Genomic DNA, 18,934 nt, shown 5'->3' with positions numbered 1-18,934 from the left:
TCACTACCAATATCTAAACTTTCTAAACCCAGCATCAAATTTGTACGTGCGACCATATATTATGTATGTCCCCCACTGGACCTGACAAAAAAAATTGCATGAAACTTTAGCTTGTACGTGTATAATATACTGTGAAGTTTCAACTTTTTAGAGAGTAATAGATGGTGATGATGAGCTACTCATTGTTTGTCACTTTCAAGAGAAATGGTGGCCAAATCCTTTTCTCACAGTACTTAAACAGTGTGAGATAAAATTAAAAAGATGGCGCCATTTTAGGATGCTTTATTTACTAAATCCTAACAAGTTGTGGCCAAAACGTCAAACCACCTTTTTCTTACTTTAATATTATTTCCCCTTCATTGATTTTCATGGTGGATTTTTGGAGAATTAAACTTTCTGAAAGGACACCACCATTTGACCATGTCTTTCGACGTTGGAGACGTAAAAATTAGAACAATTTAAGTCATTCAGAGTGTTGATATTACACAGTGTCGTATCAGTTCCTGGAAAAATGATTTAATATATAGGACCAAAATGCAAATTTCTCATATATTAATTATAAATTCTAAAAAATTTAACAAATTTTATAAGGAGTTTTAGTTGTTGATGTGTAAGAACTTAGATGATGATTGAAAAAATGGGACAAATACAACGAGCGGAACACAATCTTTTATGAAAATCTGTGTACCTCATTGTTGTACATTTTAGCTAGTCTTTACCTAGATCAAAATTGATTCCATGTTAGAGATTATTCCTTTATATTTAAGGTTAAAAAATTGTGAATCAAACAAAAGGCGCTGAAAAGTAGAAAGCATTGAAAACTGAAGAACACATTATTCATGTCAGTAAAACTATAGTTGTCATCTCCCAAGATTCCCAGTTTCAGCAGCAACAAAGAGTTCTGTCCAGAGAAAAGATGTTAAAAGAATACCACAAATTAACTTTTAATATACAATCCGACATATAATTAAAAACCCAAGAATTTAAAAATAAAAATAAATGAAAAAAAGCTTCTCACTCGATGAAAGTGATAGTACATGCATCAACAAGGTAATAATTCCTTTTCCAACAAACTACACCTGAATTTCCCACAAACTAACCAGGAATATTAATCAAGAAAATAGTTTTTTTATATATATATTATGATTACTGTAAGTAACCTAAGAACCTTGGATCATCAAAAAATGTCCAATCTTGTTGAATCTTTTGCTGGAAAGCTTCAGTGTTTGAGAATGTAGTGTTACAAGGGTACAATAGATCAGGATTTATATCCGACCCCCAGCTTGTGTTGCTGCCCATTTCCGCCGCCGATAAACTGTTTAATCCACCTAATTCTTGCGGCATGCTTTGCATTATCTCCTGAATCTCTTTTATCTTGTCGAATTCTTGAAAATGATTCTTTGTTGCACCATTTATAGCAAGCGGATTGCATTCCAATGGCGGGAACGTGGACGGGTCGAGCCTGATCATCGAGTTCTTGCTCAGTGGCGGGTTTCCACCGCAAGAAAATTCCGGAACATAGCGATAATTTTCATCATTTTCCGGGTTTTTGTTGTTGGAATGTGGATCATAATCGTAAGGAAAGATTAATCCTTCAACCTGAGACCTGAGAATGTCGTCAGTTTGCTCTCTGATCAGACGAGACTCTTGGACCCCGTAGCCCACCAACAAGGGCGGTGCCACCAGCAGCTGTGGCGGTGGAGGGCACACGCTGAATAATTGGTTGTTCAGAAAATTTTCATCCCTTTTCTTGGTATCCCTTCGAGCTTGCTGTTCCCTTCTCTGTTTGCCTAACAGCTTCTTCTTCAACCTTGTGTTCCAGTAATTCTTTATGTCATTGTCTGTTCTTCCAGGCAGCTGTGCAGCTATTATAGACCATCTATACAATCCACCCACATCAAAATAAGTATTAAATAATCAAGAAAAACACAAGATATCGAAATGTTTCACGAGGTTTAAGCCGTTCCCTTTCGAAATCTCTAGGAAATTGTCAAGTTTAAATAATTTAATATAAATCACCTGCTCCCAATACTGACATAGAGGCTGCAAATCAAGTTATCTTCATCCTCAGTGAACCCTCCATGCTTGATGTTCGGCCGGAGATAATTCAACCATCGAAGCCGACAACTCTTACCACATCTCTTAAGACCTTAACGTACACAACAACATAAAATCATGACCAAAATCTCGTCACAACTGTAACTTCAAATTCTTTACGATCATTACCTATTTTCTGAGGTAGAGCGATCCAGTTTCCTCCAGTTCCATGTTTCTCAATATAAGATTTCAGTTTTGCATCTTCCTCAGGTGACCAAGGACCTTTTTTTACATTGGCTTTGTCACAGCATGGAGCTCTCCCCATTTCTTCGCAGAACTTAGAAAAGCGAAATCAATATGTAAGAAACAAAGAAAATTTGTGTTGTTTTCTTTTTGCTGTTACCTGCAACAGGTTCTATATATGTGTGTGAGTGTATATATATGCTGTGGGTTGCGGTAGGTTGGGGCCTTGGGGGCGAGAAGTGGAGATTATAATAGCTGGAGATGAAGGAGAGGAACAGTATGGAACGATCAGAGGGATTTCAAAAAAGTGTAGTGGAAAAAAGGGAGACCTCTTTATGTAATATATTAAATTAATGGAGGAATTTGAAAGCCAGAGCTGTAGACCAAGTTTTTCTCATTGTCTTTAATTCTTAGTCCAGAATCTAATTTTTATACAGTAGAATGTGATCAGTGATCATCCTCACTTTACTTTATTATATTGTAAAATCATGGGTATGCTTAGATTATAATTTTGATAGAAAATTATTTTTAGAACTGTTGACGATTGTTTTAAAGGGTTTTTTTATTGTAAAAAATAGGTTAATGTTCCTACATTAATTATTGCTTATTTTTGTCGATTACTTGTAGCTCATCTGACACAAACATTTCAAGTTTTGGATAAAATGCGGGAATTTGAGATCCAAATTAAAAATGGCCACTAATTTTGGTAGATACTTGAAACGAGTAAGAGTGAAATGACTCAATCTCAATTTTCAGTACTAAATACTATCTACGAGTAAGAGTGAAATGACTCAATTTTCAGTACTAAATATAACCGGCTCTACATGCAAGAATGTTTCCATTTATGTGGGTGCTCCAGCTAATCCAACTGGCATAGATAGGGGTCAATTCCTAATAAGTTAAAGCCACAAAAATTTAGGATAGGAGGGACGAAAGGAATACAAAGTCACATATTAATCCTATGAAGTTGTTCTAACATTAAATTTCATACACGGTTTATTTGCATGCCTTTATAATTACGTACCAAAAATGTTTTTTCCCTGGTATTTAAACACCAAACGTAGACTGAAATTTAAGTAGCCTACTAAGTGACTTTTGTACTTGATAATCACATCACAATTAGTAGATCAATGAGTTCTAACATCTAAAAGTTAAAGTAGATAATTCAGTTCAAAAATGGGTAAACACTTCGAAACTAGCCGCCGTAAATAATTACAGAATATTAACTTAAGTCGCAAACACTTTTTTTTTATAAAAATAAATGATATACTTTATTCTATTATTCGATGACACACATTATATGTATTTAATTATTAATTCGCAGTGGAAGACGACCTTTAATGACTCCCTCAAAAAGCTATTCCATGCTAAACTAATCTACAACCACATCAAACAAACTACAAATGATGTGCATAAAGGACGAATTATAATAACTCTTAATTTCATGACAATTTATCCACAGGATATGTAACATTATGGATTAAACCAATATATATCACTACAAAAAAAAATATGATTAGCGACGAAAATTATATATTGGTTTTCGGGTAGATAATTATCTAAAATTATATATAATTTTCGAAATATATATAATTTTCGGGTAGAGGATACATGTAATTCTTTAAAATTAGATTAATTAATTACTCGATCATAGGAGAGTTCAAGGTTTTCACTTCTCGAGACGAGAAATTTTTGGGAAACAAATGTTGTCATCTTATACAGCGAATAGATATTTAGAAAGACATTCATATTTTTATAAAAAAAAATTTAATTGAAATAATAAATTAATTAAAAATATAAACGAGGGAAGCTCCTCTTTGTATTTTTTTTAACTTTGGTTATAATTTTTTTAAGAAAATGATATCCTCAAGTGTATTATTTGAAATGCACTTGAATATGTTATTTTCTTAAAAAAATAATTGACCAAGATTTTTTTACGAATTTCTCCGTTGTTCCTCCACGTCTCCGTTACTGAAAATTATTAATAAAACCAAACAATAAAGCCAAATTATTGTTTCGACAAAGGTCTAGAAAGTTGGAGGAATCGATTAGAGATCAAATATATTTGAAATAAATGGAACAAAAAATTAAATAAATAAATTGCAAAGGAAAAATTATATTTTTAGTCCTGTAATTTCTATATTTCTATTATCGGTCATGTTAATAGTCAATTTGCATTTTTAATCCTATAATTTTTTTTTGTTTCATGTTTTTTTGTTTTTTTTGTCCGAAGACCAATTGTGACGTTCTCCACTGTACTGAAACGAGTATTTTATGTTCTTACTCACAACAAACCCTAGGAAACTTTCAGGGGGTCACTCATTCTAAAATTGCTCCAAGTCAAGCACGTTTAACTTTGGAGTTCTTATGTGTTGAGTTCCTGAATAGAATATGAATCTTATTGATATGAGTAGTACATATCAAATCTTTTAAGCACTCTTCAACTGCTCTCATACCTGAACAGTTTTGAAATTTCTCTCATTCCGACGTGAGATCGGTTCATCCATATTCCATTCGTCTAGGAGCCTGCTAGGAGCCGCTCAATGTCTGTGCAACCTCATGACACCGACGATCACCCCCCTCCTCTTCGGCCCCGAGCGTCACACCAACCTGTCCGCTAATGCTTATGTGTGGCGGTCCCAGATGCAAACTACAGGACCAAATGTAAAAAATGCAAATTACATCTTTTATTGAGTTTTAACTGAAATATTTCATATAACCTTTTGAATTACCATCGGTCCACCTGAATGACTGAGTTTCTAATTTTTTTTTTTTACGATTCTCGACCAAAAATAATAAACAAAGACGAAAATGATTGAATCAGTCTAGTTACTAACAACGGTCAATTCTGGATCCGCAGTAAGGTAGGACATATAACTAGCTGGGATAAAATGCATTAATTAATTAAAAGCAAGTTTTTAAAATAAATCAAAATGCACATATCAAATTCATGTTGTATGAGGAAATTGAACCTTTTGTTTGGTGTCGTCTTTCACAAGCTTTGATCACACACACACAATCGCATATGAAAGAATTCGAAACCTTGATTAATTATGGATATGCCTGGTAACTTTTTTGTCATGGTACATATATATAGATATAGATTAACATCATCGAAAAAATTATGTTATTGTACAAAATTATTTCACTTTTATCCAATCTTATCTAAGTTTAACATATCACTTCTCTTCCAAAAAATAGTGTATAAAAATATTATTAAAAAAATTATCCCGGGGCTTTTAATTTTTAATCATAATATAATCTCTAATATTTTTACAAACTTACTTACCATACAAAAATTAATGTATATGCATGCATCACATACCAAACAGTAATGGTATATATAAGGAAAAAGTGAAGTCTTTCTTTAAGAAAAAGAAAGACAGAGAGTCACATTTCTATTTTGAAAACAAGGTAAAAAACTATAAATAAATTAAACATGAAATTGTTGCTACCCAATGGGAAAATTTCAAACTATACATCAATATTACATAAATATTTAATAATATGTACGACGTCCACTGAAAAATCAATAAATTTTGTATATTTCGATAAATGTTCATCTTTAGATTAATCCTTGGAGTAGTGTGAGTTATAATGGCAAATGTACATGTCATTTCAATGCTTCTGAATTATCTTTCCAAACCCAATTATGCAACAGAGGCGTATTCCTATCTTCATAGTTGTCGTTATTCATCCAGAAGATACATTGACAATCGAGTTTTTAATTGTATATAGGGTTTTTGTGGAACAGCGAAAAGATTGATCGATTGATAACATTTTTTTAAAAAACAAAGTCGTTTTTCAATATTTATTGATGATGAATTAAAGGATGAACTTTTTCGGGCAACTTATCCGAACTTATTTAATGATAAAACAAACTTACCCCAATAGAAAGGTTTATTTTAAGGTGAGTTGAATGGGGATCTTATGTACGTTGTTTTGTTCCAAGGGTGCCAATAACCATGATTGACTTAGAAAGTTAGTTGACTAAAGTAATACAGGAATTTAGAATATACCAAATCAATCTTTCCAAGAAATATAGTTTTTGATAAAAATTACATTTAGAATAGGGGAAATCAAATCGATCCTTAAAGTTGGATTTTATAAGGTTTGGGTGGTATATCATACGTAATATACCGAAAATTATATATCGTATATTGTATCGAAAATTACGGGATAAGCAAATTTCATACCGATACCGTACCGAAATTTCGATATATAGAACTAGCATATCGATTATACGGAACTTGTACACTATACCGAGATTTCGGTACGATCGGTATATACCGTTTTATACCAAAAAGGCTTTACATTTTTAGAATTTTATAAATTTATTATTTTAAAATATTATATATTTTTTCGATATTTCGGTATTCCGATACATACCGAAATTTTCAAATTTCATACCGTTATCATACAGAAAAATTCGGTATTGTTACTATACAGTATCGAAATATTCGGTATACCGAATTATTGGTAAATTCAATATTTTTCGGTACGGTAATCTCGGTATACCGAAAACTCGACATTTTTTCCCATCCTAGTTTTGATCATCTAACTGGTCAAGATTTGGTTTTACCGCAACAAATTGGTTTTTTGGAACATTCATTCTGATTTTCGTTTGAATGCCGAAATGATATTAGAGATAACGTTGAACATTACTGATATGTCATCAAACATTGCTGATGTAACATTATATATATTTATCGTATATGGCTAAAACTGAAAGCTTGAGCGAAAAACGAGCTATATGTGCAAACAAAACCAATGTACCGTACTAAAAAAGATGAGTAGGTCTCTTATAAGACGATCTCACGAATCTTTATCTGTGAGATGGGTCAACCCTACCGATATTCACAATAAAAAGTAATACTCTTAGCATAAAAAAGTATTATTTTTTCATGGATGACCTAAATAAGATATCCGTCTCACAAAATACGCCATATGATACCGTCTCACATAAGTTTTTGTAAAAAAATATCAATTAGAAGATCAAAACTCCAATTTAATCAACTTACGAAACTAATTTCGCTTTTTTCCGTTAGTGACAAAAATCATAGATAGTCATTTATATGTAAATAAATTATATTTAGCTTCAATCATCCAAAACTTAATTAGAAAAATACTATCGTGGGAGATAGATCAAACAAAGGACACGTGGATGATGATCACTCCTAAAATGAATATGCACCAAATTATCGTCATCATCTCACAAAATTCAACTTTCTTTACCTCTTTCTATTTTATTTGATTCTATATAATTTACGTAGCCAAAAGAAAGCAAAGCATACCCTCTCTTCTTCTTCATTTTTTTTTTCTTTTACAAGAAAAAGAAAACATTTGATGAAATATATATATATATATATAAATATATATAACATAACAAGATTTCTTCCAAGATCAAATTTTTTCATCGAGAATAAAAACTTCATCGACCCCACAACTCCACACACAGAGGAAATTGTCACATGAATAACCAATGATGTTTTATAAAGTTATCGCATAAAGGCGTTTATATATATATATATATATATATATATATATATATTTTGCTTCCCTTTCGAAGAAAACCGATCAAAATTGGTGGAGAGTGGGGCTATACCAGTTGACTGTTCCCTCTTCCTCGTTGAAAATTTATTAGGGTTTCATTCCTTTTCCTGCACTTTCAGTATAAAAGATTGATATCATATATCCACCAATTGCAGTAATATTCAACTCCGGTATATAGTTAAAGTTGGTAAAAAATTTCATATAAACTGAACCCACAAGCATTGACTTGGAGGAAAGGTGAAATTTCTTCTGGTGTTCATACTCCTTTTAGAGACAATCAGTTTCACTTTATGTTTAAAATGAGGGTTTGATTTTCTCCATTTTGTTTTCTAGTATGAAATCTTGGGGCCATTGCAAAGCCCTCTGCGGGTTACAGCTCAATCTTTAATATATAGCACTTCATTTCTCCAGGCATTTTTCTTCTCTTGGCGCTTTGAAAAATACAAAAGTTCAGAAAAATAAGATGGGTAAATATATATATATATATATATTTAGAAGTTCATGTTAGTGTATCATATGGCATAAAGATTTGAAGGGTAGAATGATATTTTGTCCAATAATTTTGTGTTTGTTCACATTTACTAGGCATACTTTAGTTAAAAGGATTGAATTCGACAAGATTTTTAGATGAATTCTAACACTTATTTTGTTCGTTAATTTCGGGGCAATTTTAAATTTGGTCTTTTAAGTTGGGCTATATACTTTTTGTCCCTCTAATTGGTTCAAAATTTTATCTTAGCATAATAAATTAGTTTTTTTTCCTTCATATTTAGTTGTTTTTGCCGATAATGACACTACACCAAACATGTATTAGCAATGTCAATCCTGTATTCATGTGTTCTAGAAACAATTGGACTAAATTTGCTGACAATCAATTATTGTACAAAATTTGACTAATTTAACGATAAAAATCTTGTATAAGCAAATTAATTTGTTTGCAGTATGACTTTTGGATTTTTTTTCCTTCTATTTGTGCATGTCACATTTGCCATGTTTGGCATGCATTTTTAAGGTACGAATATGTATTATAATTAAATCGGTGAAGTAAAAAAAATGAATAGCCCACCACTTTATATTTGATTTCCAATGCATTAAAATTAGGAATTAAATTGAAATGATGCCAAATAAAATTGATGCTCAGACTTGAAACGGGGTATCGGGTTCAAGCCTCAATTATAATAAACTCGTCCTACCTCTCAAATTAAATAAATATATATAATCGATTGGGACACAATTGAAAGATTTGAATTGGGTGAGCAATCATAGGAATAGTTGATGCTGAGTTGTGTTCAATTCAAAAAAGAGATTATTAAAGAAAGATTCAAGTACAAGTCGCAATTGATGAGTACTTTAGCATAAAATCATAATAATTTTGACCTTGTCATGGAAATAAATATAATAAAACCTAGTTGTTATTACAATTAATCACATGAGTTTTGCTATTTCAGGACGAACTCGAAATTTTAATAAGTTTGGAAATGACATATTATGTTCGGATTTTAATAAATTAAATTTAACTGATTTCATTAATTATTCTCACACCAATTTGTATAGATGAGGAACGAGACAAATTGCGTTCGTTATGATATGGCAAATGAACATGAACGCTGGATTGGGCTCCACATAGAATAAGGTGGCATGTCTTGGATCCTAAGCGTTATAGTGCATTTAAGTTGGCAATGACTTTCTTGGACGACACTGTTTGGTGTGATTGATACACAAACCAAATAACTTGATCGGGATATATATTGATATATTCAATTTATTAAATAATTTATGAGAAGTCAAATTTTGATTTTAAAAAATCCAATAATAGAATTGCTGACATAATGTCGAACATTACTGACATGAAACCCATAAAAATTTCGACGTAATGTTGGATATTGATATCGTGTCTGGGGTGTCATAGTAAAAAAAAAATCTTATTGAATTAAAATTAAACTTGATAAATCAAGGAACTAAATAGCCAAAACGAGCTAATTTATAAAGCTAGTTTTGCAATTTTCATTGCAAGAAAGTATGGAGCTTGTATTTTAAGAAACCAACACAGAACGTTTTTGGTGGCTCGTGGATTCCAAAATTTTGGACCGTTTAGAGGGTATTGCAGAAGCTGGGCCACTCATGGGCCGGGTCACCATGTAGGTCCAACCGGAACGTCTAGTTGGTTTTTGGTTGCTTGTACTTTGTAGTACTTACTTATCGTTGGATGTTAGCTTTTGTTTTTTGTTTTCCTCTGCTCCTTCATATTAACAATAAAATCATAAATAATGAAATTCTTGATAATCATATCCGATTAAAAGGTTTAGATTCGGAATATTTTGGGGTGGGGCCAGTTTGCAGAGACATTATTGGAGCTATCTTGTTTGCTACTCGTAAATTTCTACAGAAAGTGTTACTCTTCGTCTGACCGAGAGGCTTGCAAATAAAAAATATATCACGAGTGCTATGCACTTGAGATGGTCTAATATTATAATAGAATTGGATGCAACTAGCATCGATTTAAGTCATAAATCATAATACTCTTCTCTCTGCTTATGCACCTGGATTTTATTCGCAATCAATGCTCCACCTTGGATCAAATTATGATATTGTACTGTCCCGAAATTGGCGCGTTGAAGTTTTCTATCTCGTTGTAATTTCGATTTTCTGAAAGGGATTCCGTTATTTCAATGGCCACTTGTATATTTTGACTTGTTGGTTTGATTTATAATATGTGTTCATTCTAAAATAATCGATCGGTTTATTTTGGATTTTGGTTATTTAATTAATTAAAATTCGATCTTCATCCAACAAGTTGACTCTTTTTCTTTATTTTTAGTTCTTTTTTTTCAAGTGACGGCATAGAAATGAATGTTGATAACAGTACGACGAATACTGCTCACATGGTATCTGATATTACTGGCGTGACATTTGACATATCCGAAATCAAAACAACAACCCAGAAAAAAAAAGAATAAAATTAAAAAAATTTGAACTACGGAAAAATTTGAGTATTAAAAAAAAGCAAAAAAAAAAAAATCAATTTACACTACGATTTCCTCATTTTGTAATTTTCTTTTAAAGAGAGGGATTGGTTCTGTGGGTTTCTAGGAACTTAGGGACTAAAAAACGAACTGGCCTACATCTAGGTTCATATAAATTGAATTCTTTTTATACCCTTTTGTTTTTTTATTTTAATATAGACAGATATCTTATTTGGGTCATTCATGAAAAAATATTATTTTTTATGCTAAGAGTATTACTTTTTATTGTGAATATCGATATGGTTGACTCGTCTTATAGATAAAGATTCGTGAGATCGTCTCACAAAGAGACCTACTCTTAATACATATTCTTAAAGCTTTGGACACAAAGGAGAAAAGGCCATGATTGGGATCGAAATTATGATAATATTTATTTAAATATTTTCTTACGGTTTGACTTGTTATTTGATTTATTATTTTTATATTTGTTTAATATCGCATAACTGACTTTTGATTTATGAAATATAATGGGGGATAGAAGGGTTGTTTTACACTTTGAGCATTTAGGGAGTAAATATGTAAAGGATTTTTGGAAATAGGAACTGAACATAAAATAATATTGACAAAGGGACTAAAATATTATTAAAAAATTTGAAAGAATAAATTTGGTCGACATTATTTTATTCAAAAAATAAATAATCTTCCCCGATGGAATGAAAATATGGATAGTTAGTTTTTGGAGGGAAAAAAAGACCAGATTATTTCTTTTTCACTGTTCCATAAATCATTTTTGCATTTTTAAAATTTTTCACTCATTTAAGTATTCAATTCTCATTCAAAATTGGTTTGCCAAATTAAAATAGTAAAAATAGATCCAATCTCTAAATAAATAGTCGGTGACTCGGTGTAGAAATGAATTCAATTTTATTTAAAAATCTTGCTTGACAACCACGTTGATCATTTCTTAAAGTTTTCAATTTTTGTGTGGGAAAATATAACAAATATCAAAACTTGAATCGGACGGAATGCTAAAGGACCAATAATATGGGTTAACGAGATAATAATTTGAAAATTATTAATAACATAATTATGTTTAACTTCGATTATTGTCGAATTCGACTCAAGATAAGACAAGAGCGTGGCCTAACAGAGATATTGTCTCAAATAGTCGTCCAATTACAGGAAAAGACGAGCCATGGTATACAAACAGAGACGGTGACTAGTATAACGTGAGATAGAAACAAATTTCACAGCACAATGCTAACATCGGAAAAGCCAAGAAGAAAAAAGGGTACTAAACCAGCACAGAAGATCCAAACTCGTGACAGACTGAAACACAAAAACAAGAATCTGTGCCTACTAGAGTTGAGTAATCCAACCCACTTTATCCTCTGTGAGTCCCATTTGTAGGCTGGTAAGAGTGGAATAGAGTTGCTGCGACACACGACCGACCCCGTCACTTTCATAACTCACCCTGAACATCGTAAAACAACCATACTTTATTTAGAATACTATAATATAAGAACTTAAAAACTCAAATGTAATTGCTGACATTATAAGTTGGGTTTCACAGAACAGGCAAACCGGAAAATGGGATGTATACATTAAAAAGCCGAGAGGAGCCCATCTAATGTGAGACCAATAGAATATTATCCATTTAGATTTCCTTGGGTCCGTTCTCACAATTTTTCGTCATGAAGTAACTAAAAATCTATAATCCAGAAATTACCGTTTATCAAAGTACGTTATACTGCCCACAGGTGAAACCACAACAGCAGTTCCAGTGCAGAAAACTTCATCAGCATCAAGTAATTCGTCAACTGCCACCAAACGTTCCTCAACCTACATATCATGAGGAACAAAACTATTAGCTGGCAACAGAGAAGTCTGCTGAAAAATCAATCAATCTGCTGAGTGTTCAAAACAAGTACCTCAAATCCTAAACTCCGAGCAACATCTATTATGCTCTTCCGAGTGATGCCTGGTAGGATGGTCCCTTTTATTGCTGGAGTTGAGATCACATTACCCTGAAAATATGGTAATTCGATTTCAGATGAAATTGTAAAGACTTAAACACTGGCACTTTTCATATGAAATTGTAAAGTATTAAACACTAGTACAAAGCTTATCCAAGGATGAATAGAAAATTTGTAAGATAAACTAAAAGCCATAAAATTGGTTCAAAGTCAGTAAAATACAGATGTTATAAATTAATAAAAGCATTTATTGAAATCAGTTTTTTAAATGGTTTTAATGTGTGGATGTGTTAATAAAAGAGAATTTTGTTTATTTTTCACATAGAAGTTGAAGCATAGCACAAAAGGTGATAAGCCACATTTCCTGGCATCTGAATTTTGACATTTTTTATACACATTTTTAAGAGAGTTTCTCAATCCAAACATCAATTTTTTAAAAAAATAATAGAAAAACATTTTTAAAGGAAGAACTTTTCTATCCCATTGCACTTATAAGCAACAGTATCAAAACCTTCTAAAGTGATAAAAATGTATTCTGTATCTGAAAGTACTTGATCACCAAAATCAAGTTATTTGCAAATTGTTTGAACACTACATTTAATGGCCAATACTAATTTAGAAGATACTTTACCTTAACAACAAATACATTACAGGATGACACCTCTTCCAAGTATTTCTGGTAAGTACTATCCAAATACAGAACATCAGAGAAGCCTTTTGCTTTTGCAGCACTCTGTGCCTTTAGGACCTACCAATAAGATGTATCAAAAAATATAGCTCTCAGGTTTCAATGTCAAACACAAAGAACATTCATGTAAAAAACAAACATCGTACCATAAACAAAGAGTTCTGAGAGTTATCAAGAGGCACGATGCCAAGCCAAGAAACTAGTCATTAAGGACAATTTTCAGAGAAATATCAAACAGAAAATATTTTTCAAAATATTTAATGTACATGCGAAAAGAAGAGCAAAATCATTTCATTCGATCATAAAGCCAGAAATGGAAGAGAATATTTATGCAAGCAAATGCAGAAGGCATGAGAAATGAGAAGCAGCACAATGAGATGGTATGTAACCATAATCATCACAAAAGTCACTTACACCAGCATAATTTCCAATAGTCTTCACAGCTCCAGTACCACCAGGGGTTGCCCGATGCATTTCAGTCTCGACTATCAAATGGATTGGTGCCAAACCTTCCTGGAATTAGATGTAGAAAATAAAAGGAAAAATAGCATCATTGTACATCGTAAAATTGATAAAGCCGATAACTAAAGATAAATGTTATAAAACTAAATACATCTACATACTAACCCAGCAAATATAATGTTCTTAAAAGCACAAAAACATTACAGTCAAATTCTTGTAGGTAGGAAAACAGACAGAAAGAGATTCTATTACAAATTATCTCCGACAAAAATACAAGAAAATATATGCCTAAGAGATACAAGAAAACAGTGTTTGCTTTATGTTTCCTCTAAGCCTGTTTAGCCTGAGTTTGTTTAGTTTAGGCTCTTTTATTGTCCTTCATCTTTTTAGTCGTCTTAATGATATGCTCTGCTTTTAAATGTTTATGTTCCCATGTTGTCAACACTACTAACAATATTTAAACTAACACGATCAAATTCAGGAGGAGATATGTTTTTCAAATTCAAGGGAGCTAAATGAAGACGTTTATGCTTATTTTGTCCAGAAAGACAAAAAATAGTAGATTAAGAGGAAGCGTGTGGCTTGCCTTGCATGACATAAATTTCTTAGTAATTATCTTTTTTTAATTGATAAGATTTTACTTATGAATTTTGCCTTTCTAAGACTCCTGATTAATTAAAAGTGTTGTTATCTTATGTTAAAAACAATCGATTACCTTCTAAAAGATTTATTTCCATATTTTGTAGGAAATTAAGGAATTCTATCAAGGTTACAACACCTCTCAATACATACCTGTGAAGGATTGCGGCACAAGATGATAGAATAAAAAAAAGAGTGCCTCACATAAGAAGAGTGATCGATTCAAAAGGCGATCGTAGTTGTTTATAATGTGTTACCGTTGAGTGTTGGGGACATCTAAAAACAACACTTATGAAAGTGTTGATTGAAGATTTCGTTTTGTTGCTCCAATTTTTGACAGATCGATTTGCATTCCTTGGTTTCGTTTTAAATCTGGTTATTTGCTTTAGGATGCAATTTGTTTTTTCTCAACTTGTTGAATTAGTTTTTTAAAAAATCACTAGTATGGGTTTGTAAACTGACATTTATGTATTCTAGTGATTATTTTGTATGGGTCATTGTGCAAGTATTTATACTTGTGCATAATTATTTTTCAATTATTTTAATTAAGTTAATTATTTTATGTTTTATTATTTTGCTACAGGTTTTCATAAGGTGTTATGACATATAAGACAACATTTATATCTGATACACACAATTATTACCGTTCATGTTAAACAAAATTCTTTCCACAGCAAAATGCTGATTGGGACTTAAACGAGAATGCATAATCCTTAAAGAGACCAAAGCCATAAATGAAGAACGGCATAATCGCAGATTCAGGTAGATGATATACAATGATAAATACTTAAACACCAATACAGCATTTCATGAAGCTAATGATTTAAGTGGCACATATTAACGTTGCAGCAGAGACTTCAAAGAAAACATTGTGTACCTTGAAATAGTTGCCCACTGGGGAAACGTAAATCAGAAAGGTGTATTCAGGAGCTGGTGCCAGACCTAGTACAGCTCCACTCCCCATAAGCAACGGTCTTATATATAAAGAACCTTTACCTGTTGGGGGGATCTGAAACAGAGAATGAATCAAGAAAAAATTATTGATTCAAACCAATGCTGGAAAATAATAAGATCGAAAGTTACAGGTAGAAATATGACAATACCCATCTTTCATTAGCTAATACAGTAGCTTCTACAGCTTCCATAAATTGCTCTACAGCTGGACAAGGCATGCACATTCGCTCAGCTCCAGTTATGAGTCGTAGAGCGTTCTCTTCGGGACGAAAGAGCAAAATTTTACCATCATGTTTCCGATAAGCTTTTAAACCTTCAAACAATCCCTGCAAATTTCTTTTGAATGAGTAGTTATGCAGAACTAACCAACATCATTATCAAGAATCAAACTTTTGTTTAAAAAAAATGGAAAAGAAAAACGGGGAAACTAACTTGGCCATAGTTCAAAACTCCAGAAGATGGGCTTAACTCAATGTTTCCAAATCTCTGTAATTCACCTTTCATAAAGCTTTCCCCTTGGGAACACTTCATCATGTACATATAATCGGTGGGTCTAAACCCAAAACCTAAGTTGTCCCAATCAACGTCGGCTAATTCTACTGTTATGTTGCTGCAAAAATCAAACATCAAAACAAAGCCCAATCACAGAAAAACAAAAGGCAACCCAGTTGACCACAGATCATCGCCCGATAAAAATTAAAAAAAACTCGATTTATGAAAAATAGTACCTCGAAGGCGAGGCCACTTGAAGACTATTAACATTGTTGTTATTGAATTTACTGAAAGAAGAAAAATGCGATTGCTTCTGTAACTGCACAAAAAACATTCATCAAACACTTCCAAAATTCATACAGGAAAAGAACAAATCACGAAACCCACAAGAGCATAGGAAAAATAAGAAAGAGGGAAGAAAAGGGGATAGAGGTATAACCCAATAAACGACATTTCATGTGATTCAAGAACAGCATAGCACATACCTGGAGTGGTTGCGGCGAAAAGAGCCTTTTCTCGGTGAAAGCAGGCGGAAGGATTTGGATAGCGCTGCGCAATGGACCAGGCAGAAGGTGGTGATGGTGGTGGGTCGGCAGATTTGGGTGCCGGCCGGCAAACACAACGCCGCTCTCCATTTTTCTCTATTATTTTGCTCTGTAAATTAGTTGTTTTTCCGTAAGAATGAATCCAATGAAAAAACACCACAAAATTATAAACACTGGCAGTGAAATTACCGTGCTGTGTACGGCCGTAGGTTATGCCCAGTGGTTTGACGTCTCGTTGGAATTCTTCTTTTGGCAGTTTGATCGACCATCAACGCCAATAGTAGCTACGTTTAATGGTATTTTTCACACATTTTGTGTGTAATAAAATAAAAATGAAAAAGGGATATTCATACATAAAATCTCGAGGCTTAATTGCCATTTAGAAACTATCAAATAAATGTATTGAGTTTTGAGCATAGCTAGGGGCGACCATTGATTTGGTAAATTGAATTAACAAATCAAGTTTCAAAAAATATTGGCCAAAACGGGTCGTTTCGATATTTTATTTTAGATAATCGGCTAACTGATTTAACTGATATTTTTTTAATAAAAATTCGTTTAAAGATTTAAAATAATAAACTATTTAAACTTATTAATTTGTCTAATATATTTTACATAATCAAGTATTAAATTATTTTTTCACGTTCATCTAATATTATCTATGACTTATTTTTGTCATGTCTCAGATATTAAATAAGTTTATTGCATACTAATTTCTTAGTGTCGACTGTCGATTGATTATTTGATTATTACAATTAAGAAACACATTAATTTTATAAAATTAATTACTTCCAACAACTACCTCATTTTCTCTTTTCAAAAATACATTATCGTTATTATTTTATTTTTTGATTTTGTTATGGTTGTTATACTTAATAAAAAAAACATACCATAAGAAACCAGATTTATTAAAATTGTAACTTTTCTGTAACTAACATATTTTTCCACTTTAATAATTTTTTTTAAAAAAAATTTAGACGTAGTCTAAAGATTTAATTAAAGGTGTACCAAAAAATAACAAAAATTATCATATTTAAATAACATTTCAACGTTATTTTTTGTTTCTTGGCATACCTGAAATTCTTATTGGTTTTACTATGTAATTAAATTGAAGAAGATATATTAAACAATTCCGAATCGCGATCCAATAAAATGTTGATTTTAACATATGGCCCATACCAAAAAATGGATTTATCTATCTTACATGGAAACAAATAATCTCTAAATTTATATATTTTTTATACATAAATTGTACATTATTCTTGTAATATTTTGTGATGGAATGTTTATTTCAATGTAACATGGATTAAGCCCTTCTAATTTAAACGAGAAGCCGTAATCGAGCAAAAACCATTTGTTTCGTGGAATGTTTATACCTAATATAATCTAATCATTCATAGGAGGGATTGACCTGGTTAAATAAAAAACGTACCAAACGAGTGATTAGTTAGGTTTAAAAAAAAATAAACCTACCTAAATCCTATCAACCAAACGCCCCCTCATAGTTACTTTTTTTTATTTGTGTAAATAAGAAAATATACATGGTTTAGTTAAATGAATTGTGGAATGGGCAACACTTTTTTTCATTGTGGAATATCAAATTTAGTCCATGATACCCAACCCAAAACCGGCCCATAATACTTTTGGGAATGTGAATCAAATAGCACAATTTCCCGGCTCAAATAACAAATTAAAAAAATGGCAAAAAAAACAAAATGAGAAATAGTTTTGTAACTTATGTCTTTATTATCCATGTTTTAATATTTCTTTATAACTATAATTTTTTTTAATTATCTAAAATTTATAGTGCCTTATGTGCGTTTGAGCAGTTGGAATAATTTGTTTTCACAAAAAATAAAATCGAACCATCAATTTTGTACATTTGGTGAAATTTAAATTTTCATCGACAAATTCAGTGTATATATTTTATTTTAAATTACAAAAGAAATTATGCCGAAATATTACACTTGTGTGTGTGTGTGTGTGTGTGTGTGGAAAAGAAGAAACAAATACTAGGAAAAGAAACAAGAAAATTGAAAGACGCAAGCGTGGAAAGATAATGGCAGCCCTACGACTAATGTGGAATAAATTCTTAAGCCAATTATTGACTCCATTTAATTATTTATTTCCTTAATTTTCCAAGTTGACTACAAATCTACAATTATATATTCTTCCCCATCTTTTTCTACAAAAAATGTTCCAAAAGATGGCGATCGAGTTGGACGACTTTGTCCACAAGGTTCCACAAAAGATTATATTTAACATTACAAATATTTTGAATTTTTTTTCATTTGTCTCTCTAAACTGCACATATTTACTCTTTAAAAATTTTGTCCACAATGTTCCACCGTTATGTATTGGTCTGTGGTCACCCGTTCTGCT

The 18,934-nt window shown here is 31.8% G+C and overlaps 2 protein-coding genes across 5 annotated transcripts; both read right to left on the bottom strand.

Moving 5' to 3' along the window:
* Nucleotides 1–917: 917 nt before the first annotated feature.
* Nucleotides 918–2,616, bottom strand: LOC142548253 (uncharacterized). The gene is made up of 3 exons (XM_075656570.1): nt 2,227–2,616; nt 2,020–2,149; nt 918–1,879 (listed from the first exon to the last, which is right to left on the bottom strand). The coding sequence occupies exons 1-3, from the start codon at nt 2,360–2,362 to the stop codon at nt 1,147–1,149; spliced, it is 999 nt and encodes a 332-aa protein (XP_075512685.1). The 5' UTR covers nt 2,363–2,616; the 3' UTR covers nt 918–1,146.
* Nucleotides 2,617–11,845: 9,229 nt separating this feature from the next.
* On the bottom strand, nt 11,846–16,856 carry LOC142549648 (branched-chain amino acid aminotransferase 2, chloroplastic-like). 4 transcript variants are annotated; one of them, XR_012821235.1, is made up of 11 exons: nt 16,493–16,733; nt 16,244–16,326; nt 15,948–16,125; nt 15,665–15,841; nt 15,439–15,570; nt 13,875–13,973; nt 13,404–13,520; nt 12,728–12,823; nt 12,526–12,638; nt 12,060–12,270; nt 11,846–12,018 (listed from the first exon to the last, which is right to left on the bottom strand). XR_012821235.1 is itself a non-coding variant. In XM_075658704.1 (11 exons), the coding sequence occupies exons 2-11, from the start codon at nt 16,640–16,642 to the stop codon at nt 12,156–12,158; spliced, it is 1,260 nt and encodes a 419-aa protein (XP_075514819.1). In that variant the 5' UTR covers nt 16,643–16,661; nt 16,742–16,856; the 3' UTR covers nt 11,846–12,155. The 4 variants fall into 4 exon arrangements, 3 of the variants coding, with proteins under 3 accessions (XP_075514819.1, XP_075514820.1, XP_075514818.1); XM_075658704.1 differs by adding an exon at nt 16,742–16,856 and having other exon boundaries at nt 11,846–12,270; nt 16,493–16,661; XM_075658705.1 differs by having other exon boundaries at nt 11,846–12,270; nt 16,244–16,320; nt 16,493–16,734.
* Nucleotides 16,857–18,934: the final 2,078 nt, after the last annotated feature.

Source organism: Primulina tabacum, chromosome 6 (genome assembly GCF_025594145.1).
Source record: "Primulina tabacum isolate GXHZ01 chromosome 6, ASM2559414v2, whole genome shotgun sequence".
Taxonomy (NCBI): Eukaryota; Viridiplantae; Streptophyta; class Magnoliopsida; order Lamiales; family Gesneriaceae; genus Primulina; species Primulina tabacum.
This window is presented reverse-complemented; position numbering and strand designations above follow the sequence as displayed.

What these genes read in the sequence shown, in the direction of transcription:
- LOC142548253 (XM_075656570.1), bottom strand. Translation starts at nt 2,362, where the DNA reads ATGGGGAGAGCTCCATGCTGTGACAAAGCCAATGTAAAAAAAGGTCCT. An exon ending in CGCTCTACCTCAGAAAATAG is followed by an intron (nt 2,150 to 2,226) that starts GTAATGATCGTA and finishes GTGTACGTTAAG; the next exon opens with GTCTTAAGAGATGTGGTAAG. An exon ending in TATGTCAGTATTGGGAGCAG is followed by an intron (nt 1,880 to 2,019) that starts GTGATTTATATT and finishes TGGATTGTATAG; the next exon opens with ATGGTCTATAATAGCTGCAC.
- LOC142549648 (XM_075658704.1), bottom strand. Translation starts at nt 16,642, where the DNA reads ATGGAGAGCGGCGTTGTGTTTGCCGGCCGGCACCCAAATCTGCCGACC. An exon ending in CTCGGAGTTTAGGATTTGAG is followed by an intron (nt 12,639 to 12,727) that starts GTACTTGTTTTG and finishes CATGATATGTAG; the next exon opens with GTTGAGGAACGTTTGGTGGC. An exon ending in ATAACGTACTTTGATAAACG is followed by an intron (nt 12,271 to 12,525) that starts GTAATTTCTGGA and finishes TACGATGTTCAG; the next exon opens with GGTGAGTTATGAAAGTGACG.